The sequence below is a fragment of the Malaya genurostris genome, chromosome 3 (genome assembly GCF_030247185.1).
Source record: "Malaya genurostris strain Urasoe2022 chromosome 3, Malgen_1.1, whole genome shotgun sequence".
Taxonomy (NCBI): domain Eukaryota; kingdom Metazoa; phylum Arthropoda; class Insecta; order Diptera; family Culicidae; genus Malaya; species Malaya genurostris.
Genome location: NC_080572.1, coordinates 45,302,879 through 45,330,819, shown reverse-complemented (window position 1 = coordinate 45,330,819; position 27,941 = coordinate 45,302,879). Strand labels below are relative to the sequence as shown.

The 27,941-nt window shown below is 36.7% G+C and overlaps 1 protein-coding gene across 4 annotated transcripts in view; it reads left to right on the top strand.

Annotated features, from left to right (window-relative positions):
• The window catches only part of LOC131435863 (IQ motif and SEC7 domain-containing protein 1), a 215,131-nt gene that overhangs the window by 152,872 nt on the left and 34,318 nt on the right, over window positions 1-27,941 (top strand). The window contains exon 1 of one of the 4 annotated variants that reach the window (XM_058604109.1): window positions 24,963-25,884. The exons of 2 other annotated variants lie outside the window; for them this stretch is intronic. In XM_058604109.1, coding sequence (XP_058460092.1) covers window positions 25,862-25,884 — 23 coding nt within the window. In that variant the 5' untranslated portion in view covers window positions 24,963-25,861. Of the gene's footprint in view, window positions 1-24,962; window positions 25,885-25,918; window positions 26,414-27,941 lie in introns of those variants that run through there. One more of the 4 variants, XM_058604108.1, reaches the window with a different exon arrangement.

Here is a 27,941-nt window from a genome sequence, read left to right as displayed (position 1 = left end):
CCGGGTCTGGAATTACAGTGGTATTAGTAAAAATTTTCAATTTCATGAGTATTTTTTCACAAGCGATGGCGAAACGAGGTGTACATTTTTATAAAACTTACTGGTAAGTTCATTTAATTGGCAGATCTTGTTAGTTGGTGGATATATAAATCTACTTTGGGACTACTAGTGCCCGGTTTCCGCTTCCGAAAGCATCGGTAATTGTGAAGAAAAGCTACAAAAACGGAACTCACTTCGATTTTTCAGGAACGGTTGAATCGATTTTCACAAATTATAACTCAAATTAAAGCTCTTAAAAGATACTGTGCAATTTCATCCAGATCTGACTTCCGGTTCCGAAATTATAGGGCAATGAGTTTCAAAGCTTTCAAACTGTCATACAAAATGATGCAAAATCGGTACGCATCAGCAAGTGCTAGTACGGAAGAAGAAGAAAACGCACCCGCCTAGCACACATCGTGCTTTGTTCAATTTTGTATAGCGTGCAGGGTTGCTAAAGTTATTCAGTATCAAAAAGTTCCACAAAATTACAAAACATTTTCAGTCAGTACTCAGTAATAATTTGAACCGATTTTTTTCAATCATATTCAACCTAAGCTTTATCTAACTTCATCCATTCCCCAAAAGCCATACCGCGCTTCTAATGGATTCGACAATTAATCTTTCAACCTTTGTCGAGCGGAATTCAATTAACAGTGACGACTGTCGGCAACTAAAGAAACCGGAAAAGGTTAACGATCTTTGCTCGCTTTCCTGGACTTCCGCTCCGCGACATGGTGTGAACGAAAACAGCCACTACAAGTTGTAACTGTGACACAATGACAAAGTCTCGACAAAGCTAAAGCGGGACGTTAATGAAAAGGATCCCCTGGGGACCAAACTGTTTCGTTACTACGACTATCAGCAGCATTAGTTGGGGGGTAAATCTGATAGTGAACGAATTATAGGCTGGCTGAGGTTACACATTCTGTGACCAAATTTCTCTGTCACTATTGATTTCTGCATTGAAGCCATTCGTGTTGTTTGATTTTTTATATCCGACTTCTGGTTCGACTCTTCAATCTTCAATTTTCCTCGAACTTGTCTAATTGGTATTTGACCAAATTGTCTTCAAAAGACGCTTAAAATGCATACCTAAAAATGTACAGTTTTAAAATGTTTTTTATTTTACCTTTTTAAAGACAATTGCGGCCGCCTGTGTAAAAAATTTGCATAACATTTTCTGAGTAAAAGAGAGATTAAACTCATAATGGAACGAGGGAGCCCTTTGTTCAAGCGTCTGCTATTGAATTGTATTTTGGTCCGAGTTCCTGTTCTAGAGCTAAGATTTAAAAATGCTCATTTGAACCATAAATCAAGTGTTCAAAATAACTGCAATATGCAGCTTTTTGGCGATTGATGTCCGACAAAAGTTCTATTGGTCACATTTGTTTCTAATACTCGACTCCGTGAGTTCCCACTAGCTTTCCCAAAATCCGTTTCTAATGAACATTTATTGCCTTATCAGTCTCTGTTGAATTTTGACCGAAATTTAAAAAGCTCATTTGTGTTATGAAACAACAATCAGTTTCTATCTTTTCAAATAGAAAATGGTTTGGCAAATATTGATTCATCAATTTCGGTATCGTTGGATTTATCATAATTCGTAACTGAATTTGCATAAACTTAGGCTCCATTGGAATGAATGTATGAGAAGAAATGTCTATTATTTAAAACCTGAAACATTCCTATTAGAAGAAAAAGATAAACCAGCAACACCAGCTCTCTATTAAAAGAACGAACTGTTTCATTAAGAAGAAGAAGCTTAGCAACAAAGAAACATTGCCTGCACTATTCAAACCACAACAACGGAAACAGGAAGAACGTTTCGTTTATATCAGAATTCTATAACACTACTTGTGTCAACCATCTAGTTGCACAGATCCCGCCGAAAGCCGTTTGGCCATTTCACCGGATGCCTTTCGCCGAAAGTGTCATTTCGCCGAATCAATTGTCTTAAAATCGTATTAGAACGCATGTTTGAAAGATTACCTATTTTAAATGATGAATATAATTATTCTTTTATTGATTGATTTATTGTCCTTAAAGTGTAATTTCCAGGAAAGTTGACTTTATTTACAATTTACTTCGGCAAAAAAACATACACCGGCTCAACGAGATGAAGCACAGTGAAGCCAAGGTGGCAGAAACCAAAAAAAAATTTTTTGCACTTTATGCACTATATTATTATTATTTTTCTCAGATAAGTGAAGGATCACAGTTTTTTGAATATAATAAATATCCATATAATTTAATTACGTTACCTCTTTTTACGTAACTCTTTTCACGTAACTCTTTTTACGACAAAAATTCAAAATAACGTAATATTTTTTTACGTTGAAATTTCCAAAAAACTTTTTTTTACGTCATAATTCGATTTACGTAGTCCCGATTATTACGTAAATAGAGGTTTGGGTGTATCATACAAAATATATGGCGCAATGATGTTATTTTGCGACTAAAGTTTTCAATAGTATTTGATTTTGTAGCATTTTTTCTCTACTTATCAGTAATCACTATGCGATCCTGTGCATTTCTGTGCCTCAAATGTTGTTTTTAATTGTTTGCAGAGTCGACACTGAGTCACAGAATCAACGGCTAAAGTATTGTATGAAGATATTATATTATTTTTATTTTCATCTCATTTGAGACATTTGATAAATAAAATTTTATCTAAAAAGTACTATTTATTTGGCAATTAGGAACATTCAAATCTTTTAAGCTGCTTCAGATTCTCTTCCTGTTTCTTTTTGTTGTTCAATTTATGATAAAACTATTCTTTGAAAGAACTAGTCGAATGAACGAGAATTTTTATCATTTTTGTGTAACTGAAAACTATTTTCCGATAATTATCTGCAGGATCGACTCGGAAATCTAGTTAATTGCAGATTGTCGACATTTATAAACAATTAATATAAATGAAAGGTTCAATTTTTAACACTCATAACGATAAAATATCCCAGATCTGCATTAACTTTATAAAAATATATCCATGAGTTGATACCTACGAACACAGCAACAATGTAATATTTAGTTCATGCGACTTAATGGAGTCGATGTGAATAAAATTTTAATTTCAAACGATTATATGAAACATATATAAATGCAGAATATTTATAATGAAGTGTTATTATGAAACAGAATAAACACATAAATAACATCAAACACCTGTAAAAATGTCGTAAAATAAATCTATTTATAATATATTAGGCGTTGGAACTAATTCGTAGCATTTGCAAAGTTTCATGTTTTCTTGTGAGAGTATCAATACAGTGCCGTTATTCAAAGTATAGTCCATCGTTATCTACTTGTTTCAATCGTATTTCTGGTGAAGCTCGGATAACACGTTGTAAAGATTCCTTTTTTTCAGATCCGACAAAAGAATCAATCAAAATTTTTGGTGGTTTCGTAGTTTTTGAAACTGCTCTCACAAGCCATGCACCATGGATTGGAGCAAATGGTAATCGAATGGAACAATGTCTGGTAAATATTTTCGATTTTTTATCGATTTTTTTGGTTTTTCTTATGTCAAATATCTTAGAAATGCATGTGTTGTCGATATGTGGTGTAGTCACAAAAATAATTTTTTTTCTATGAAATCGACTCTGACTCTGAAACATTTGAGTCTCAGACTCGATTATTCTGAAACACTATATTTCGACGAAAAACAAGACTTCAGTGTATGCTGAAATAGTGGAAAATAGCTGAAAATAAGTTTAGTACGGCCTTATTGCGAGAATACTTATTGTCACTTCGACGTAAACATTTCATAATGTTATGTGACATTAAATTTAAGAGAGTTTCTCTTGGTTTATTTTGTCTCTTTTTAATAACTCCCTAATTTTTACGTTTACTTACTAAACATTCCTATAGAATGACACCCAAAATTTGAATTAATCACAAAAGAAGGTAAACAAAGAGATGTTTCCATTTGCCTCTAGATCCCTATTTTCCCTTCTCGGAAATCGGGAACTGAAATTTTTTGCACTTTTTTGAACAAATTATAATTTACGCGCGAAAAAATTTGTGGCGTCTTTTGAGCTCTCGACTCGGTAGAATTAGCATATCTGAGCACTAACAACTGGCCAAACGTTGTCGTAATGGAGAAACACGTGATCTCGCCAGGTCTTGTATAGTGGTCGTTCTTTCTTCCAATGTTAGCTTCAAACGGATTACTTGGGTTTAATACTTTTAATGATCTTTTGATTGTATGACAGCAGTGCGAGTTCACTTTCACATCTCCGCCAATGAAGTCGATAAAACAAGTTCGCTTACGTTCGGGACGGCAGAAACCAAGTACAGTATTGTGTAGTGGACAATAGGACGATTTCGAAATGAGGCGTGACAATGGTCATTTGAGCATGCAGAAATCTTTTAGTGACTTAACTTTTACCTTCAACCAAAGGGGTCGAGTTTGAGCATCTCATTCATGCAAATCACTCGAGTCTCTGGTATGCCGGAAAGTACCGAAAAAGGTCTTTTACCATTTACTATACGAACCGGTAAAAGAAAAGTTACCAGAAGTTGTCAGTTTCTACTTGCGACAGCATTCTTATACACATTCAATTCTTCACTGTATGGATATTTTTCTCAATCTCTATACAGCTAGTTGAACATCAAAATGAAAGGTTTGTTCGAACTATTGCTTATGCCCCCAGAGTCACAGCGTGCTGGCTGCTTAGCCTAGGTTGTAAGCGGTATTCAGTAGCGCTGCACTCACCGCTACCTGATGGAAACCCATCATGCTAACAATTTCTGATAACTATTCTTTTGTCGGTTCGGATAGTAAGTGGTAAAAGACCTTTATCGGTACTTTCCGGCATACCAGAGACTCGAGTGATTTGCATTGATGAGATGCTTAAGTTCAACTCCTCTTGCGAAAGTTAAGTTAGTAAAAGATTTCAGCTTGCTAAAATCAACCTTGTCACATCTCGCCTTTCCATTCTTTATCTTCACATAAATGAAATCACTCAAAATCTTTTGACGTAGGGATTGCGTCTTTGTTTTCTATACCGGGGTACAAATTCAAAATATAGAAGTAAAACCATATAGACAGTGGTTAGGTTTTGACCATCTACAACTCAACCACGAACAATGTCTAATTCTCCCTGTTTTTAAAATCATTGTCATTCCTCTAATTGATATGACGGTTTCGTATGCATAAGTTCACGGTTTCCGTATGATTTCTGCTCGTCAATGAGTGCGTTCGCATTTGAGAAAACCACTCACAGAAAACCAAATTCAGTGTCGAATCGACTTGCACTCTGTGCGGTTCGATACTGCCGTAGAGAAGGTTGCTTCCACATCGTCCAAAAAGTTCAGGAACTAACTAGGAAAACAACATTTCTTGAGCAAAATTTCTTTATTTATTATCTAAATTTTTTATATCATACTTATGGAATGATTTGTCCATGGCCTTAAAATAGGTTTCAGTCTCTCAGATCATCGAATGACAAGTAGTCGCTGGGGGCTAGGTTATTGAGAATATGGTGGGTGAAGAAACAGATCGGTGCCCAATAAGTTCAATTTCATTGACTTGTGGCACGCTGCATTGTCTTGGTTAAAGATGTTTTTTCTGCTTCATATGAGGCCGTTTTTTACGATTCCATACTTCAAACGCATTAGTAACTCCTAACGCATTAATAACTAAAAACTTTTGTTGGTACTAAAAACTGACGCCATACTTGTTGCAGCTACCTGTTGCGTTTTCCCCGTCTAAATGTGGAAACAACTCCGGAGAAAAAAGATAGATCCATGTTTCGTCCACTGTTTCATACCAACGCAAGAAATCGTTTTTATTGCGACTTAACAGTGCCGACCAGCTCTCTGGGTTTATGATGCGTTGTTGCGAACGAGGCACCTATTTGGAAAAGATCTGTTTCATGCCCAGATTTTCGCAGAATTATAAAAGCAATTCCAGTTCAGTCGGACTTTGATTTTATGTTCATCCATAACGATTATCAAAACTTGCTCACATTTTTTCCGAATTACTGCCTAATTTGGTCACGTTAAAATCAGAATACCATAAATCTTTGTTTTTAATCTGAGTACGGGTAACACTTCTTAAACCATTGCTGGACTTGCCCGGTTTTTCCTTATAGGAAGTAATGTTTTATCAATAAACGGAATTCGTTATTTTTAAGTTTTCGTAAACCAAGAATTATCGTTACTTATATGTCGGTAAGTGTAGTGTTTGTGGTGCGATTGTCGTGAAAATTTGACACTTGTCTTCTGAACTTGATGATGATAGTTTGACATTACAAACGTCATCTCAGTCAGTCCCGGGACTTTTTTTTAACAATGTGCTATGCACATCAGCGGCTGGATTTGTTTTGTGCACCGTTCGATTCGCCTGGGTTTGCGGTTCAATGCATACGGCGCTGGTCTTATAAGCCAGTTGTCAGTAGGACCGTAGTACTAGCCATAAAATGATTCTGTATGCTAAGAATCGGCTGCGAAGTCTGTTGAAACAGAAAGGCCAAATTCCACAGAAGGAATGTAATGCCAAGACATTGTTTTCGATTCATGCGAGACATCTTTCACCATCAACGCCAACCAACTAAACGATCAGGGTAATCCAAATTCTAAAAGAAATAATTTCGAAAATTTGCAATCACAAATAAGTTTATACGGAACCTAAAAGACTGCTGACTTAATATTAAAAACAAATATTGGCAGAAATTTTATAGTTTGATATTGTATTTAACCCTTAAATGCTCAATTTTGTTTTACAACAAAATATCGAAAACGCTTCAAGCTTCGAATTTACGCGTCTCATGCAAAGTTATATCGAAACAAAATATTAGTTAAAAATCGACTAAATAATACTTCAAAATAGTGAGTCGTTCTTCCCGGTACGAATAATTACCCACCTGGGCCTAATATGTTTCACCGGCTCTGGTGACATGATTGAAATTCGAATTGAAAATCTTCCTTTCTTATCACACAGTGTAGGTAGTTTCTGATACGAATAATGTTTACATAAACTTGATCACTCCTAATTCATCATTCAATATGTTATAGATATGGTGCACCGACCTTTTGAGCATATCGAATATAAAGACGCACGATAAATTAAGAAAGCTGGGTAAGTGAACTTACTGTTAGGTTTCCGCCTGAAGAGTTTTGGACAAAACATATTTCTCCGTATCCAATGCTAACATTTACCTCCTAAAAGCCATAGCATAACAGTCGAGCAAAAAAACATAGCATTCACGCATCAAAATGTGCCGGTTTCGGCTATTTTAACAAGCCAAAGTAGCAGATTCCATCACAGACCATGCACAGACATTTATCACACATGCGTACAGAATCCGTTCCTTAAAATGTTCCCCTTTTTCGAGAGCAAAATTTTCCTTTTGAAGCGAAATCATCCAGCCCTTATTCGACTTGAATCAACTTGTGACTGTCTGCTTCGTAGGCTGGCTGTAAAACACTATAGTCATCGTTTCCTATTTTTGGGGCGACGATGATTGCAATTTTGCCTGCACCAGCCCAAAACTCATAAAACCAACTTTGGCACGGTATGGATGATGTTTATTATAGCTTTCGTCTAACTGCCTGCTTCCACCATTCTTGTTTGAGGAGAAATTAAACCAAGTCCTTCCATGCGGCTATCGCTAGCTGCCGTGGATGTGGCCTGTGCCGTTTGTTATATATGAGACTCAGCTGACATTTATCCCGGTATATCCGAAAAGTAAATATTATTTTGAGGCTCCCATAAGCGTTTTATTGGTCCGGAATGCAGATTCTGGTGTGTTGTTCTAGGATGCAGTGAAAAATGACCCAACACTGATCGGTTTCACCCTAAGAGGATTAGAGATTTACTGAGCGAACAGAAAAACAATATTACGCTAATAAGCATAATAAAACGAAACCACCAGAGGAGAGTGCATGTAAGTTTTTTTTTTTTTTTTTTTTTTTTTAATAACTATTTATTGGAATATGAGTTAAAATTAAATTATTAAGATTTAAATTGGGTGTTCAGCCACAAGTGGTGACTTTTCAGCCCTGTTATATATATACGATTTGGTTATTACCATGAAGACATCATTTGCTTCCGCAATTCTGAGATTTTTGTGTAGGGAAAATTCTAAACCTACTTGTATTGTGTAATGGGGAAAAGGAACTTATATACTAACTTACTAACTAATACAGAGAGCGAATCGATTCAATTGAAGATTGCATCGATTTTTGTCGGAATTTGCTTATAATATTATGTGACATTACATCTAATGGTTCTATATTTGTGAGTCTGTGTAACTCATTTGTACTAAACCAGGGAGGACGCTTCAGAATCATTTTCAGAATTTTATTCTGAATCCTTTGAAGCGTTTTCTTCCTGGTGGAACAACAGCTTGACCAAATTGGTACCGCATAAAGCATGGCTGGTCTGAAAATTTGTTTATAAATTAACAATTTGTTTTTTAGACAGAGCTTAGAATTTCTGTTTATAAGAGGATATAAACATTTAATATATTTATTACACTTTGCCTGGATTCCTTCAATGTGATCCTTGAAAGTGAGTTTTTTGTCATACGTTAAACCTAAGTATTTAGCTTGATCAGACCATGTCAATTCCAAGCCATTCAATTTGAGAATGTGATTATTGTTTGGTTTTAGAAAAGAAGCTCTTGGCTTGTGAGGAAAGATAATTAATTGCGTTTTTGCTGCATTTGGTTTAATTTTCCATTTTGACAGATAATCACTGAAAATATTTAAACTTCTTTGTAGGCGACTGCAGATCACTCTTAGATTTCTACCTGTGGCTAACAGACTTGTGTCGTCACAGAATAGCGATTTCTGACAACCAACGGGTAGATTTGGAAGATCAGAAGTGAAAATATTATACAAGATTGGAGCTACACTCGAACCCTGCGGAACACCGGCTCGTACGGGTAGCAATTCAGATTTACAATTCTGATAGCTAACCTGAAGAGTACGATCAGTTAAATAATTTTGAATCATTTTGATCAAATAAATAGGAAACTGGAAATCAGACATTTTTGCTATTAAACCTTTGTGCCAAACACTGTCGAATGCTTTTTCTATGTCTAGAAAAGCAACTCCAGTGGATAACCCAGAAGATTTATTTGATTTTATCATGTTCGTTACTCTGACAAGTTGATGAGTAGTTGAATGTTCATGACGAAATCCAAACTGCTCTTGTAAAAAAATTGAATTCTCATTTATATGAGTCATCATTCTTAACAAGATAATTTTTTCAAAAAGTTTACTGATAGAAGAAAGTAAACTAATTGGGCGATAACTTGATGTTTCTGCTGGGTTTTTATCAGGTTTTAGGATAGGAATTACTTTAGCGTTTTTCCATCTTTTTGGGAAGTAAGCTAATGAAAAACACTTGTTGAAAATTTTAACCAGGAGTCTCAAGGCAACATCGGGAAGATTTTTAATAAGAATATTAAAAATTCCATCATTACCAGGAGCCTTCATGTTTTTGAGTTTCCTAATAATTGATTTAATTTCATCAAAATTCGTCTCAATAATGTCATCGTGTGATAACACTTGGGTTGAAATATGATCATACTTCAGTGAGACTTCATTTTCAATAGGACTCACAACGTTTAAATTAAAATTGTGGACACTCTCGAACTGCTGAGCAAGTTTTTGAGCTTTTTCACCATTTGTAAGAAGTATTTGATTTCCTTCCTTGAGAGCAGGAATTGGTTTCTGAGGTTTCTTAAGAACCTTAGAAAGTTTCCAGAAAGGTTTAGAATATGGTTTAATTTGTTCAACTTCTTTAGCGAAATTTTCATTTCGCAAAAGAGTAAATCTATGTTTAATTTCTTTTTGTAAATCCTTAACTATGTTTTTCATAGCAGGATCACGAGAACGTTGATATTGTCGTCGACGAACATTCTTCAACCGAATGAGCAGTTGAAGATTGTCATCGATGATAGGAGAATTTAATTTAGTTTGAGCTTTGGGAACTGAAAGATTTCTAGCTTCGATAATATAATGATTCAAATTATCAATTGCTGTGTCGATGTCCGCAGAATTTTCTAAAATAGTTTCATGATCCACATGATTTTCAATGTGAGATCTGTAATCCAACCAATTAGCTCTATGATAGTTGAAAATAGAACTAATTGGATTAATTATAGCTTCGTTGGAAAGTCTGAATGTTACAGGAAGATGATCTGAGTCAAAATCAGCATGAGTAATCGGTTCACTACAAATGTGACTTTGATCTGTTAGAACCAGATCAATTGTAGACGGGTTTTTCACGGAAGAGAAACAAGTAGGATTACTGGGATGAAGAACTGTAAAGTAACCAGCTGAGAGTTGATTATGAAGTATTTTACCATTACTGTTATTTTGCCTACAATTCCACTGGACATGCTTAGCATTTAAGTCCCCTATTACGAAAAATTTCGATCGATATCTTGTAAGTTTTTGCAAATCGCCTTTAAAGAAATTTAATTGTTCGCCGGTGCATTGGAATGGCAAATATGCTCCAGCGATGAAATAAATTCCATGAATGGTTTCAACTTCGATTCCCAAGCTTTCAATAACTTTATTATTGAAAGAAGGTAAAATTCGATGTTTAATTTGCCGTTGGACAAAAATGGCAACTCCACCACCAATTCCAGTAAACCTGTCAAATCGATGAACCACATAATGTGGATTACTTTTCAATTTTACATTTGGTTTAAGAAAAGTTTCTGTCACAATGGCAATATGAATTTTGTGAACTTTGAGAAAATTATAAAATTCATCTCTTCAAGATCGAGCATTCCAATTTAAAATATTCAAATAATTATTTAACATCACTGTTAAATTTTAAATTCATTATAATATTATTTGCAAATTTCCATCCGATTTGAAATGCTTCAAAAAGTGATGAAGTCGAATTCATTTGGATGATCATTTGAAAAAGTTGATCTTGTAGGTAGATCATTTTATTTTCAGTTATATCGCCTAAATCGACTTCATTTAAAGAAGCGAATGGCATTGAAGGAATATTTGTAGGTAGACTGCCATTAGAAGAAGATGATTTGGCCGGTCTACCTATTAATAAATTGTTTTCGTTAGAAGAAGAACTGCAAGGCGGTCCTGTGTTTTGATTATTTACATTAGAAGAAATAGGAGATAGATTTCTACCTAATATACCAGCATAACTGACATTAGAAGAAGATGATGACGAGGTCGATCTACCTGTCAATAAATTGTTTTCGTTAGAAGACGAATTGGCAGGTGCCTTAGAAGAATTTTCAGGTATATTCTGTAAATTTAAGGTCGTTGATTTGACTTGTTGTCTAAGCGAACGAGCGTTTAAAATTTTTTCCCTGACAGGACATTTCAAATAATTGGATTTATGATTTCCATTGCAATTTGAACATGAAAATTTATCAGTGGTTTCATTCATTGGACAAACGTCTTTCGAATGCGATTTACCACAATTCAAACACCGTATATCCATATGACAATTTTTGGTTCCATGACCGAAGCCTTGGCAACGACGACATTGCGTTAAGTTAGCAATACGATTATGCCGTTTATAATGTTCCCAATGAATTTTAATGTGGGAAATGAAACGTACTTTTTCTAAAGTTTTCAAATTGTTTACATCACTTCGATTGAAGTGTATTAGGTAAAGTTCATGGGAAATTCCAGAGCGTGGTTTAGAAGTACCATTCGCTCTTTTTTTCATAAGTATTACTTGGGAAGGGGCAAAACCAAGCAATTCTTTTAGTTCATTTTTAATTTCATCAATACTTTGATCATTTGATAATCCTTTCAAGACAGCCTTGAAGGGTCTGTCTGATTTTATATCATATGAATAAAATTTATGAAGTTTTTCGGACAAATATCGAATAAGACGTTCGTAATCTTCCAATCCATCCACCAAGACTCGACATTCTCCTCTTCGTCCGATTTGAAATGAGACTTTTACTTCCGGGAGAAAAGTAGAAAGCTCAGTACGGAATGCTTTGAAGTCGGAAATCATCACCGTCACTGGTGGCATAGATTGATGTTTCTTCCCAGAACGACAAGCGTCCATTTTGGGAATTTTTGAAGAATTTTCTTCTATGTCGCTACAATCGGATTCAGGAAGAATCTCGTAAATATTGTTAGACGGCATAGGATCAACGGAAGGGAAATCCGTCCGTTGTCTTTTATTTTTACATTCAGATTCTATAAGATCGTGAATGTTATTAGAAAAATGTTGAATAACGGATTGTGATTTATTCCGTATTGAATTATTTTTAGCCTTAGGCTTGTTGCCTTTCCGGTTGGACGCAGGCATTTTTGAAATTAATGAAATTTTAAATTAAATTAACTAGGCTAAATTAGTCTTCGATTAGACTCCTAGCTAGCCTTAAAAAAGGCTGATTAATTTCTTAGTCACTCTAATATCACTCTTTGTATCACTTAGTCACTCTAATATCACTCTTTGTATCACTTAGTCACTTAGTTAGTGATTCAGGTAGCCTTGAAAAAGACTGAAGCCTTGAATCAATGAAACTCTAGGTAGCCAGAAAAAAATTCCAGGAGCCAAGAGCTATACGCGTGCGGTGCGAACGACTGTTCAACACCGACTGAGTGCATGTAAGTTGTAGAATAACTGTGTTTGGTTGATTGCAAACTAGAAATCCCTGAATTCTACGGTATTATTACTTTTCACGTTTCGTCTTCGACTCACCATTGCATTGCAGTTCATGTTGAACTGCCACGTCACTCAGCAGTTCAACATGAATTGATTATGCAATGTTGAGTAGAAGATGGAATGAAAAAAAAAATAAAAAACAGTCAAGAGCGCTTAGTACAAACCCGACGATATTAATTTAAAAAACTAGCGATCTATCAGAAATGTCCATAATTGATCAAGGGATAAGGTGTCGTGTTTCATTCGGACAACGCCTGGTCGGTCACACACGCCTATAGTGAATCGTCAGAAACTCCTGGAGGTTGATTGGAAAGTTTTTATGCGTTCCATTTCTGGCTCCAAGTGATTACTAGCTTTTTCTAGCATTGCGAAACTTTCTTAGTGATAGGAAATTGGTACCAAGAGAAGACTACGAAAACCAATTATTAGAGTTTTTCGTCATTGAGGAACGTGCCATTTGAGCCAATTTGTTCTGATTCCTGATGGTGCTGCTGTCTTACCTGTTCTTACAAAACCGTTTTCACTGTTTTGGCTTTCGTCGAATCGCGAATGCTTCCTTTTATTTACTTTGCTTCTTGGGAATAACTATGATTGCATGGTTATTACCTTTGGTCCTTTGGAACAATGTTGTTATTCCCTGCCGCTTTACCATAATGGTAAGACACCAAATAGGCCAAAACAACACAGAACTCGTGTGCATTTGAATGAATGGTAGTAGTCGTTCTAGCATACACCTGTTGACGGAAACTTTTTGGTTAATCATACTTCATTAGTTTGGTAATTATGAAGGTTTTTCTGTTCCAATAATCATGATGGCTTTGCAGTTCAAACCACAACTGCACATAACCTACCAATCTAAGTACTTTTTAAAGAGAGAAAAAAACAACATAGAAGTGATACACTAAATCTAAAGCAACTAGCAAATAATTAGATAATAGCTTCATTGAAATATATTTACATGCATTTCCTGAACTTTTGCCTATTGTTAAAATATCAAGCGATATAATACACTTACGATTTACGATATGACATTGTAAATAAGTGTTGGAGTGGTTGCTATAAATAAGAATAACAAATAGATCAAGTCATGCATTATTGTTGTAAAAATCATTATTTCATTGAAATATATTCGTATAAAATTAAATCAAACACTTATTCCCTTTATATTAACTGATACATGATACATCTCTCAATTACAATCTGCTTAGAAATATAAAAAATAACAAAAGTCAACCATTCGAAACCACTACTCTGTGATACATCTAATTAGTCATTTTTATCACCTGAGGCAGCGAAAATAGAACTTTCGAGAGACAAACACATGCATTCCCCAGACAGCAACTTTCCCCTTCGAAATCCGATGCTTACCCAAAAAGTTCTGAATATGTATGTAATGCCCCTTGCGTCGGGCTGAAATTCGAAAAATTCCACCACTGTTTTGTTTTGTGAATTTTTCAGTACCGTTTCCACTACAACGAAAATCGCACTCATTCTGCCGGTCCTTGGTTCACCTTTCCCCTACTATCTATCTAAATCCCAACCCAATTGTATCTCAGACCAGAACTGATTCTTTTCCTGTTGGCATGGAAGCCATGCTGTTCTGACTGATGGTGAATTATTGACCGTCTACCGAGCTCCATACTGCAGGGTGGAGGCAGTTGTTCACTAGTTGTGTGTATGAAGCAATAATTGTACGACTTTTTTCCATTGAAAAAAGATTTAAAAATTTTGTTTTGGTTTTCATATCTTTGAAAAAAAAAACTTGCTCCTGCTAAATGGCTTAAGTTTGAAAATACCACCTCGAAGCTTTGCATAATTATTTCGTTTAAATTATTGAACTTCCTTTGAATAAGTAAACATCTATGTGTACATGCACCCAAGATATTTGTGAAAAAACAAATTCGAACATTAACACCTGTCGGTGAAAGTAGTTCCTCTAATCAATTTAAATTAATATCATTATCTAATTATTTTTCGCTTAAAAAACCCTTTAAATATGTCGTAAAGCGAAACCTTCGGTGAAAACATAATCTCTCCAAAAACACTAGCTCAACATCGGCAAACCTGTGCCGAACTGTTCTCGCTGCTTGCCTAGTATTTGGCTATTTGGAAACAAACGTCATTACATCGACGCCCTTACGACGTCAGTCTGTTTTTGAAATTCTTCCCCTGTTTCTAGTCATTCGTAACACCCATACAGAGAACAACATCTATGTGCTACTGTTGAGATTTCTACTCTCGATTTTCCCTGATGTTTCCCAGTTTGCATCTTGCATCGATTTTTTCGCTACTGTTCTTATGGACTCCCAATCCATCTTTGGATATCATGTTGCATTTTCTGATAAATGTTTTAAATGTTTGTTTTCGATTTCGGAGTTAACTAATTCGACATGAACAAATAATACATATCTTTTTTGCAAAATTATATCTTGAATTGGTAGTTTGTAGAAATGAACACTGTACTCTGAAAAACATTTGATTTTTTTTAAATTTTAAAATTATAATGTATTCCTAACTTTTTCAAAAATTTTTTTGTAAACTTGTTACTAAACTATTTAAATCGTATTTCAATGTGAATGATCTACGGTAAGAAATCTGATTCCACTTTTTTTATTACTCAATGTGTTATAATAGATTCTGATGAAAAGCTTAAAGGTAAATACAGAATTCCAGACTATTCTGCTTTACGTTTCGACTTGTCAGTGCATAATAGTTCATGTTGAACTGTTATGCTACCTAGCAGTTCAACATAAACCGCTAAGTGGACATAAAGACTCTTCTTGGGTTGCTTAAATACACCGAAGTGTATCGTCATTAATGACGTGCCGATCATAAACAAGTTTCGGCTTACTGGCCGATTAAGTTTGTGGTCATTCAGGGGTTAGCGTAATTTTGTGCTAAGGGCGAAACTGTCTTCGTTCACGTTTCGTCTTCGACTCAACAGTACATAACAAATGAACAGTAAGTCGGATTAATATGAAATCCAACATCAATTTATGGAACTATAAGACTTTTCACTTAAATCTAAAATTGTAAAAATCGACTCAACTATCCCTGAGCAACATGTACAAGTGGATATATCCGCATAAAATCCAAAAGCAATGGGATTCTAAGAACTTTTATTTGAATCAAAGTTTGTTGAAATCGGTTCAGTCTTCTCCGAAAAGAATGAGAGCACAATTTCTGTTCTAGTTTTAAACATCACCGGAACCAGAAGTCAGATGCGGAAAAAAAATTAATTGCTGGCTATATTAGCACAAAACCTGCACCCAATTTGAGAAAACGTTAGCTGAACTCGAAGAACTGAGTGGAATAGCATATAACAGTCAATCCTCCTTGTCTCAATTGGAAAGATAGTGATTGCGTGGCGGCGTAACAAATGGCACCGTAAAAGAATACACATGTTTATAGTTGATTTAATACATGTTTCATGCATTCTGATATATTTTGAAGTGCTGTTGTCATTTTTATGAAATTCAGTTGTTGGACGAATAAAGTTCTTTTGAATTGTGCCATATGTAGATTTGTGTAATATTACCTGGATTAAAAAGTTCCCGGAATCACCACCATGTGGCGCTCTCAGTCACCAGATTAGTTTTTTTTCAGGTTGTCACATCTGTTATATTTGGACATTTTTGAAAGTCACGCTGTATTGAGTACATCTGCGATTGTGCGTGTCCTCGATTTTTTACTATTTTCAAAATGGAATTAAATTTGCTACAACGCGTTGACGTTGCAAAAGAAATGATTTTCAAGGCCAAATCTGACCCAACATTCATCAAACGGATTATTACTGGAGACGAGACGTAGATTTACGAATATGACACGTAATCCAGACATCAAGCGAGTGAAAAAACCGCGACCGAAAAAACCATGTCGATTTCAGGCGAAAAAGAAGGCGATGCTCACATTTTTCATTGATTACAAGGGTGGTGTGGTCAACAAGGAGTATTATTATTTTTTTTTTTTTTTTTTTTTTTTTTTTTTTTTTTTTTTTTTTTTTTTTTTTTATTTATTTATTTATTTGAATCAACAGACATAATTTAGTCCAAATGATTATTTCTTAGTATATATAAAAAATTAGATCGTATGGCACGGCGTGGCAGATGGAAATCAAATCCTGATGAAACTCTGTTGAAGAACCGCTGCATTCCTGTAATAGCACCGTTAATTCCATAATTAGTGCGACGAAATGGTAAGCGAAGGAACAAACTGTTACGAAGAACACGTGATCGAACGTTGAGGTTGATTTCGCTAAGAAGTGCGGGGCAATCGATCCTATCAGTTAAAATATCAGATATTGTCATTGCTCGTGATAAATCACGTCGAACATGCAGTGTGTCAATTCCAATTAACATCGCTCGACTTTCATAACTCGGGAGCTGTTGAGGATTATTCCAAGGCAACCGGCGCAGTGCAAAGCGAATAAATCTGCGTTGTATCGATTCGATCCGATTGACACCGTTGAGGTAGTAAGGGTTCCATACCACTGAGCAATATTCAAGAATAGAGCGTACTAGCGAACAGTAAACAGTTTTCAGGCAGTAAATATCATTGAAATTTTTGGTTATCCGTATTACAAATCCCAAGCATCGGGAAGCTTTTGCAACTATGTAGCTAACATGTTGCTTAAACGTCAGTTGCTCATCGAGGAAGATGCCAAGATCTTTCACACATGTCGTCCTTTCAATTGGAGTGTCACCAATGCAGTATTCAAATCGAACTGGATTTTTCGTTCGTGTGAATGTTATGATCGAACATTTCTGGGGATTTAGAATCATTCGATTGATCTCACACCAGTCAGCAAAAATTAACAGTTGGCGTTGCAGGAATACAGCATCATCTATTTTCCGGATTATGTTATACATTTTTAGATCATCAGCAAATGAAAGCCGCGGACCTTCCAGGACAAAATTCACATCGTTAAAGTACAGCAAGAATATCAGTGGTCCTAGATGACTGCCTTGTGGAATTCCGGAGGAAGCGCAAAACTCATCAGATACACAGTCACCGATTCTTACGGCAAGACGTCGATCGCTTAGGTATGAATTAATCCAGCGAAGTACGTTCGGGCCAAAACCGAGTTTGTCTAGTTTAGCAATGGCGATAGCGTGATTTATTTTATCGAAGGCTGCCGACAGATCCGTGTAAATGACGTCTGTTTGATAACCAACGGACATAGAATTTGTAACATAATTCGTAAGCGAAAGCAGATTTGTAGCAGTAGAACGTTTTGGCATAAATCCATGCTGAGTGTGTACAATATACTGCTTACAATGGTTGAAAATTGGCTCAAGAACGATCTTTTCAAAAAGCTTTGGAATGGCGCTGAGAAATGCAATCCCACGGTAGTTGTCAACTAGTTTTTTATTACCTTTTTTATGAACTGGAAACATAAAAGAGGACTTCCACAGATCGGGAAATATTCCGGCAGTTAGCGATTTGAGGAACAAAGACGTAAGAGGTGCTGCTAAACTAGCAGAGCATTTTCGCAGAACAATCGCCGGTATACCATCTGGCCCTAAAGAGGTGCTAGCCTTTGTTTTACGGATTGCCAACAGAACAGTGTTTTCATCCAAATTGATCGCATTTAAGGACTGATAAAGAAATGGCACATCTTGCACCGCAAGGGATACTTGATGCGGTAACAATTTTTCATCAGAAAAAACACTAGCAAACTTCTGAGAAAATAGCTGACAAATCTCCTGCGGACTTGAACCTGTGAATTCTCCGTAACGCATTGACGAAGGTAGCTCAGATTCTTTCCTTTGCTCGTTGACATAGCTCCAGAATTTTTTGGGATCCGACTTTAGTTTACGTTGTACGTTCCGCAAATAATTATCGTGGCAACGCTTCACGGCCCTCTTGTACGTTCGGTTTATCTGCACATAATTTTGCCGTAAGACAAATCCTCCATGCTTAGAATATTGCTTCAATGCTGCCCGTTTTACTGTTTTTAAACGTCTTAGTTCGGTGGATTGCCAATTCGGTTTGGTTGATTTCCGACTGGATCGCTTAGGCACAAAGCGATCGATAACATAGCTCATAATGTTAGAAAAAGTCTGTACTGCAGCATTGACATCGTCATTGTTAAGAACTTCAGTCCAATTAATAGTAAAAAGAAAATTATTCATGCTATCATAATCAGCTTTATAAAAATTATAGCTGACGGTGTTCGAAACGTCGCAGTACGTTTTATTTTCTGAATCAAGCACAATATGCAGCGGTGGATGGTGCCTAACAGATTTTACTAGAGGCGAAGGAGCTAGTACAATCTTGGGAGCCTTATCGGAAATACTCGAAAAACAAAGATCAAGTAATCTATTGTTTTCGTTCCTGACGTGATTAAATTGTCGCAACAAATTTACGCTATAACAATCCAATAAACTTGTGATGCCGGCTTGAAAGGTGGATTCCTTGGGATCTGCATACATGAAGCCATCCGTAGTCGCACACCATTTCAGGCTTGAGAAGTTAAAATCTCCTACAATCAAAATTTCGTCGATGGGTGCTGCGAGAGTTGAAATTTGTTCTAACGATTCATTGTGCGCGTTGATTACACTCAAGTCGCATGTCCGATCCGGAGGCAGGTAGATCACACAGAGAAATAGCTTATATCCAGTCAATTTAATTGCTACCCACACATGTTCGACACAGTCGTCAGATGAATATTTCACCCGTTCAGCTTCTAAACGTTGGTGAACTGCAACAAGCACCCCGCCACCTGTAGCTTTAGCACTGTTGCTAGAGTTACGATCCGTACGAAAAACATTATAACTCGATCCAAATACTTGCGCCGAAAATGTATTGTCATTGAGCCATGTTTCCGTGATAGCGATAATATCGTAACACTCGTCCGTACAAGCTAACAGGTAGCTATCAATGAGTGAGTTCATACCGCCGACATTCTGATAATAAATCTGAATGGATGAACGACGACACTTTGAAGGTCGCGATGATGTACTGTAAGCGGAGATCGAGTCAATGCTTGAAATGCTCTGGATATGATCATACTTGCCAGTGGCGGCAATTTGGAAGCCCCTTTCCCAAGTTCCGCACACAGGACCGGGACGACTGCTGACCGCTGGCTGCAAGTGCACGACTGTGGCGGAGGGGTCGAGGGCTTCCATGATGCCAATTTCGGTGCGTCCCAGTTGACAATCCATATCGACATGTGAGAGCATTCGATCCATCCGACAAACATTTGGCTGGGGGGCCTGGTGGCCCCCACAATCCAACGGCGGTTGTGTAATCATTTGAACAGTCAGATCGCTGCAGGTGGAGTCGACGTTGGAATCTAGTCGATTCGAGGCATTTTTGGATCGTTCGGGCCCCAAAAATCCTGACGGCGTTGGCGGTTATCAAAAGCACGAAAGTAAATCCCTTTCGGCCAAATAGAAGAATCTAAGGCTATATCGCTTAACTTCATGTCTACTCCTACTTTGAAGGACACAAACGCTAATGTTTTCAAATCGGTTTCCTTTTTGACGAGCTTTTTAACAACCGGCTGTGATTCGGGTAAACACTTTTCAACAAGCGCTATAACATCATCTTCAGAGACTTGAGGGGCAATACGGGAAAGGTAAATCCAAAACTTATCAGCTGCTTTTGGTACTGTTTCAAATGTTGCTGGTAAGTTATCTAATTGTCTCGTTCCTCCAATAAGCATGGGTTTTTCCGTGAGAGAATCGTTGGACATTTCACGAGGACGTTTCTTGTTTGGTAGAGGCGAGCATTGTTTCGACGATTGATTAGTTAACGTTTCCGATACTCTTTGAATTAGGTTATTGGTTTTACTTAGCTCATCCTGTACGTTTTTAAAGCAATTGTTAAAGCATTCCGAGATCGTGCGTGCAACATTTTCGACAACAGCAGGGGTTGCATCATGAGCCTTGAATTGGTTTACCGTAACAATGCAGTCATCGCAAAACCAAAGCAAGTTGGTCTGCCCATTGACAAAGTCCAAATTAGAACGAACCCAGCCAAAACATTTCATATGAGCCACTCGCTCGCAATAGTGACATTTAACTATATTGAGATTTTTTATCGGCTCTGAACAGTGGTAGCAACAGGCATCCATACCAAGGCTTGCTAGCAAAACGGGTCGACTGCGTGCGTGAGCAGTTTATAACAGCAGAAGCAACAACAACAACAATGTACACAAGATGCACGGCACAATAACTAGTTGATCAACAACAAACTAGCAATTTTATTACTGATCTTCACACTTGTTCGAATACTGACTCTACTGTTACCAATTGTGCGACAGTAATGTGTGCATTTAAACCATCCGAAAAACAAAAAATCACAAAATTTGTTCACTGATACAACGAGTAAACAACTTGAAACGGTGCAGTGCTGCCTATTTGGGCTTTATCAAACGTTTGCGTGAAGCAATTCGTCGAAAACGATCAGATTTGTGGGCAAACAACTCGTGGATCTTGCACCACGATAACGTCCAATGCCATCGTTATCCGTGAACATTTGACTAAAGACGAAACGAGTACCATTCAGCGATCACTCACTCAGATGAGATTATGGAAAAATCGCAGATGGCTCTGATGGCCATACCGAAAACTGGATATAAAAAATGTTTTGTGGATTGGATCAAGCGCCAGAAGCAAGATCTGGCCAGATGACAACAGGATCCTTGTGGCTTCGAATCAAGGGTAGAAGTCGTTTTTGTAAACATTCCTTGATGTATATTTCGCTGTTCATTGAAGCAGTGGTGATGAAGGGTTTCGAAATCTTACCGCAGCTACAAATTGCTTGTCAGACCATAGCTTTCTTACCAAATTTTTCGACGTCAATCGATGTCTCGGACTGGTTTTACACTTGCTCTTCTCGCACCATATAATAGTGTGGTCCCGGCAAGGATTTGTAATCGAGTTTCACGTAGGTTTCGTCGTCCATGATTATGCAGTTCAAATTTCCAGCAAGAATCGTATTGTACAGCTTTCGAACCCTCGGCCTGATCGATGCTTCTTGTTTCGGACTACGTTTTTGGTTGTTTCTACTTCTTAGTGGTTCGAAGATTCAAACGTTCTTTAGCACGAAGAACGTGCGACTTCGAAGTGCCCACTTTTTTGGCCACATCCCGAACTGAAAACTCCTTTTTTGCTCGAACGCCTTCGTTTATCCAACTGAGGGTTAGCAGGACCTTTTTTTCGACCAGTTTTCGGTTTATCCTCAAAGGTGTTATCCTCACTGAACTTCCTGATTGCATTTCTCACGGCCTTTTCACTTACTCCTTCCAATTTTGCTATCTTTCTCAGTGACAGTCCGCGTTCTGTGCACCATTTGTACACCATTTTTCGACGTTGTTCTGCTGAAAGTCCACGTATTTGAAAACAAACTAATAAAAACGAATGAACAACTGCACAAGTGGTTAGAGAAGAGTGTAAACAACAGGACGCAGCCATAAAAATTGACAGATTCTGAACCATTACGAAATGGCAGCGGTTTTTGGTTGCGTCCATACTTTCTACTCCAGTCTTTAGATTGTGTTGAATGATCTTGTAATTTTAATTTTCTGAATAAATTCCGGGAACTCTTTGATCATGGTGGTATGTTAATTTAATATTGTTTACTGTGTAGATAGAATTCTACTGATGGGGTTAGTTATGATGGTATATATAAAAATTGTGTCTGAATTTTAATATTTCTTGCAAGTGTGCCTTAGCTCGTAGACAACCACAAAACAAATCGAGGCGATTACCGTTGTTGTTGTAAAGTTATAAATTCAAGCAGATTATTTTTTGAAGATTAATCGTCGACGACAGTATCGTAACGTACAAGTGTTAAAAAAGGATATGTGCTCTAGCACAAAATTTGGTTAAGCTCTAAATGACATAGATAAGAAATTAAACATTGGTTTATTCTTTTGTGAAATTTAAATTTCGTCAGAGAAGTTAAACAAATTATACCTTATTCTAAACCTTTCTAAAAACTTTCTAAGGTTCTTAAGAAACCTCATAAAACAATTCCTGTTCTCAAGGAAAAAGATCAAATACTTCTTAAAAACGGCGAAAAGGTTAAAAAACTTGCTCAACAGTTCGAGAGTGTCCACAATATAAACGTTATGTGAGACTGAAGCTTTGGAAATAATTTCGCTTATATTTATAGATCCACAGTTTCGCTTTTGCATTGAATGACCAATCAGAGCGATGCTTCGTTTTTCCTATCTAAATTAGTCATAATCTTGGGCTCGTTAATAGTTAAAATAACAAAAATTATAACTCAATTTAACCTAGGTGATAACAAAATTGTTACAAACCTTGATATGTAAATATCAATATTATATCTAAATTTGTTACAAATTTAGTGTCATTTTTCCAATGAGAGATAGTAGCGAGTGTCAAAGTGACAGTAGCAACAAAACAATATAATTTAATTATATCCCACTTAATTGAAAGGAACATTCTGATCAAAATAAATAGAAGTCATCTTGACTGAATCCACTCTTATTTAAGCCAAATGCTGTAGTGTCAATCGCTGCAGCTCTATCCGAAGTTGTAGCTTTCTTTTGCAGAATGCAAATCTTTCTCACTCGACAATGTTTTTTTCTCCAGTAGTTTCAACTTTCAAAGTTCTATTTCCAGAAGTAGTGCCGATTGGTTATTCTATTCGGAGTTCTCTTTCACTTTCTTACTGAAAGGCGAAATAGAAGAGCAACTTGGCTAGTTCGAATATCTCAACCTGGCTAAATGCCATTTCAAATGACCCTTCTTCGACTTGTCGTTGTCGTTGAAATATACAGAAGACTTTATATTCCTCAAAGATGGCTGTTGAAATAAAACCAACTTCTTAGCATTTTCAACTTAAAAATTTACAGAAAATGTATAAACTTTTTTCATCGAGATGACTCGAAATATTCTCAAAACTCATTGCACTTTCATTCACTGCACATGCTAGTAATTTTTAATATTTTTGAAATATCCTTACAACACTTGCGCGTTCCGTTAAAATTGTGCCGATTAGAGCTTTGATATCAATAAAAGCATCTTCTTCCGCCATAACGAAAAATAATTTAGGAAACCTTTGGTCGCTCGTTAATCGCATGAAAAACATTATTTCAGTCACATTATTTTGCGATATTCGCAGCCAGAAGCCCCGGAAGTAATGTTCAAAAACCAATATTCAATATTGAGCTTTCATTCCGGTTTGATTGTTTGATATCTACCTAGATTGACGCACAGAAAAATGATTCAAATGGAAAGTCTCCTGATGCGGTTCGGTAAAACTAAAGTCGCTATTTTCAATTTGCAACTAAAAGACCTATAAATGGAAGAAGTATTGAGCTGAGTTTAGATTTTGTTTTTCGTTTATTGCAGCGTCACATTTGAAGACGTTTTGAAATTTTTAACACTTATCACTCTGTGTTTTCGGAAACAAAAATCGGTCACCGATAAAATGGAAGAATTCAAGCATTCATTTGACTCCAAGCTTGTGAAAATCACGTCTGAGGGAATATTGCAGAATTCAATGAACTAAGTCGAATGCTGTATCACTTTTTCTAATATTTATTAGTCGAGTTTTATAGCTTTTGCCTTTCTTTGTTCGTAAAACATGGTCGACAAAAGTGTTTGAACTCTTTTTTCCTTAATTCTCTAGTATAGTTTTACCTGTAATATAACGACCCTTAATATAATATCTGGACTTGCTATAATCTTAATAAAATCTGAATGTTTGCTTCTAATTTGGAATCATAGCATAATGAGATATAAATATTTAGATCATATATAATTTTGATAGAATCCTGTTATGCTCTGTTTATCGGGTTACTACATCAAAACCGTCGTATCCGTTAGGGAAATCCAGTAAGTCAGCATAGTGTTTTAGATTTTCAGCAGACATAATAGAACACTGACATCGACATTTACTGAGCCGTAAGTGTTCGACACCTAACCACATTTCTACATGTATTTTTCCTTGATTTTCTCATTTGTTCCCCTATATAGAAAACAAAGATGTGTTCCACATCAAAACACAAATGATAATTATAATGATGAAATCTTTAATATTCTTATTGAAAATCTTCCATGTTTCATTCGCCCTACTGAGTGAATCGATCCGAATTCCGCTATCCATTCGCACCTTCTCTGCTCACACGCTTACCGCTTTTTCACTATATTGCCATTCGCATTGTCCCATCACCAGAGCCTGCCCGTGATGATACACCCGATGATGGTTGCTTAGCAGGCTGACCGGGAAGCGAACCCCAAAATTATGTACCGACAGTTCAGTTGTAAAACGAACGTGAACTAAAACGCATGTCTGGAAAGTGGTAGCCTACTCACTGGCGTGCGTTCGTTGAGCTTCTTGTGTACAGTGGAGTAGGAATGGCTTCGAGTGTGTGAGCGAAAACGCAGACGAAAAGCGAACCGAAACTCGTTCTCGGAGCAGTGAGTTTTTCTGTAACGGATAACAGAACAAAAGCAATCTCGGGTCCTGGCACTCGGCTCAGTCTGCCGAAGGATGTCGCCGAACGAACAGTGACGACAAAGCAAGCCTTGTAACGAAAGCTAAACCCACCACCCTCCGACAGGATACGCGAGCGCGTCACACAAAACAAAGTAATCGGTTTCATAGTGAAAATTGTAACCGCGAAGAGCGCACAGGAGAGCGTGAGTGAAAAGTGATCTGTGATTTGTTTTTTTTTTTCTTCTATATATTGCACCAATATTTGTCACGATGAAAAGAGAAGAAACCATATATTTTTGAAGATTTTTTCCGAACACTGAAAACACCACCAAGTGCAACCAAAGGATATTGGAATGTCCCGGTGACCACCCAGTTTAAAAGCGTATCGATTTTTCGGCCCCTTCGCCATTCGAAGAAAAAAAAACGCACGTCAAATGTGCTTGTCAATCCGTCGCGAATAAACCCCGAATCCGTCTGTTGTGACTGTGTGAACTATAATTCACATCATATTAATCTGGACACTGTCTGTCGCAGTGTTACGACCTTAGTTTAGTGACGTAAAACAACTGTGATGTGTTAGAATCGCGAGACCTGATTAAGAGACAGACTGGTCCATGCAAGGATAATAGCGTCCAAGCGAGCAGACGAAAGAGCAACTGCAAAACGAGAGTGATAGCGAATACAGCCCGAAGCGCAAGTTCTATGATAAAATCCTGGTGAAGCTGCACGATCGGCAAAGTGAACGAAAAAAGCAGCGACGGAGCGAAAATGCTTCTGTTTCAAATATTGAAGTATTGATTTTCGAATACCGTTAGCACTGTATTCTGCATTGTTTGATCTTACTAGAGTACATCTTTGTGTGTGTGTTTGTGTGGCTTTTCGTTGGCAATATTTTTATTTACGCTATCATCCGGCTTTTTTCGATGGGATTACTGCTTGTCCCGAGAGGAGTAAAAACATTCGTTTTTTTTTTTTGCTATAAAAGATCCGGATCGAAATATGCATGCTATCCGCATCAGTTTCTAGATACGAGTGTGCGTAAAATAATGTATCGGATACAGCCGGTAATGACGGGGTACGATGCAATCCCCGTGTGCCATTGAGCAGACGCTTCCTATCTGTTGGTTATTGTTTATATATGCTTAATGAATCATTTGTGATATACGAAGACAGTACATGTAAGGACATTAGTTTGATTTTGGTGCCTGTGTGATATCGTTTTTGTTTTGGATAGTGTAGAACATTTTGTCTGAGAGGTTTTACTTTTCGTCACCCAGCAACAATGATCATTTGTATCTCTGGATTTATCATTGGTGGAAGGTAGTGTTTTATTTTCTTTTGTCTTACTATTGATTTAAGCTTTTTTCATGTTTTGATTTTTATAGTGATATTTCCGCATCTTTGAAATGGGTCTTCCCTTCAAAGTTGTAAAACAACTGCTTTCCAGAACAGTGAATCGACTTTTCCCCCAATCAATTTAACATTTTAAGTTTTTCAGTATTCTAATGTTTCAGCTTCATCATTTAATAATGCTCTTCGAGTATTCACTCTCAATAACTGTAAATATAAAATTATTATTATTACTCATAGTAGTCCGTAACTCCGCAACGATGATTAGGTTTTTCCACTTAAAAATGGGAACGGGTATAGAGATGAGTAAAATTTTACATCAGTAGTTGATTATCTATTCCCGACTGTCAAAGCCGTAACTATCTCTTACTTTCCATCGTTTCGAAAATTAGGCTAACTTGTTTTTGGATCGTTTAGCTCGCATTTCATCGCTACAAGTATTAAAATGCCTACCTCTCAACGCAGTGCCATTCAATCTTAACTATGGCAAGTCATCCGATGGTTATGGAAAACAATCATTGTACAAGATTTGTCCACTAATGCCATGTGGTTTTCCGCGTTTTACCATTTTCAATTGAGAACCGCCTTGCTGCAATGGACAGAATGGCAGTAAAACCATCATTTCCATAATTTTCCTTTCCTCGTCAGGACATCCGTTGGCGTTGTGCCAGTTCTAGAAATTAATTTCCCATCGAATTATCCCCGATTCCCTGTACATTGCAAAACGGTCGACAAAAGTTGGTGCCGAGGGGTCTTCCACCAGCAAGTATTTCATAAAGTGGTGGTGAGTTTTGTATGAAGAGGAAAACTTACCACCAACCATAGTATGCACTACTCGTTGCAAAATAGAAGCCAATGTATTGACACTTGATTTCGACATTCTCTCATGTTTTCGAAGTTAAAGAACTTCAGTATTCAGTGTGACTTTGGATTGCACACGTAACACAGCTTTAAAAAAATATGTATTTTTTTGCAGTGTATGATTGAAATTGGCTATGACAGCAACAGGAGCGGAATGGGATGAGTAAATGACAGTTGAATGTGGTTTTCGATTTATTACTTCAGCTTCTGGGATGTAATTTCGTTTCCTATATAGTATTTATTACGGTGCTGTGGTAGAACACTGTCGACATACATACCACAGAGAACAGACTAAATCTTCACTAACAAGAACTTCTTCTCCAACGTTTTGGAAAGGCTCGATTTGCCATACGTTTCAACTTTACATCGATTGTTGAAAACCAACGATAGCGTTCTTGGTGATGTTTGACCAGAATACCATCGTATAAAACTATCCGTAAATGATTACTGGGAATGTAATACGGTAAACTGGATGCACCTAGAAATAAATAATAATGTGGTACTACGAAAGTTAAGTTTGATTGAATTTACTGGAGGATACGAGCAAATCACCATCTTGTTAATCTTATTTACCCATAACTGGTTAAAAAGTATCTCAATAAGTTACCTAGTTTCAGAGTTTGTGCACTTTTATTTG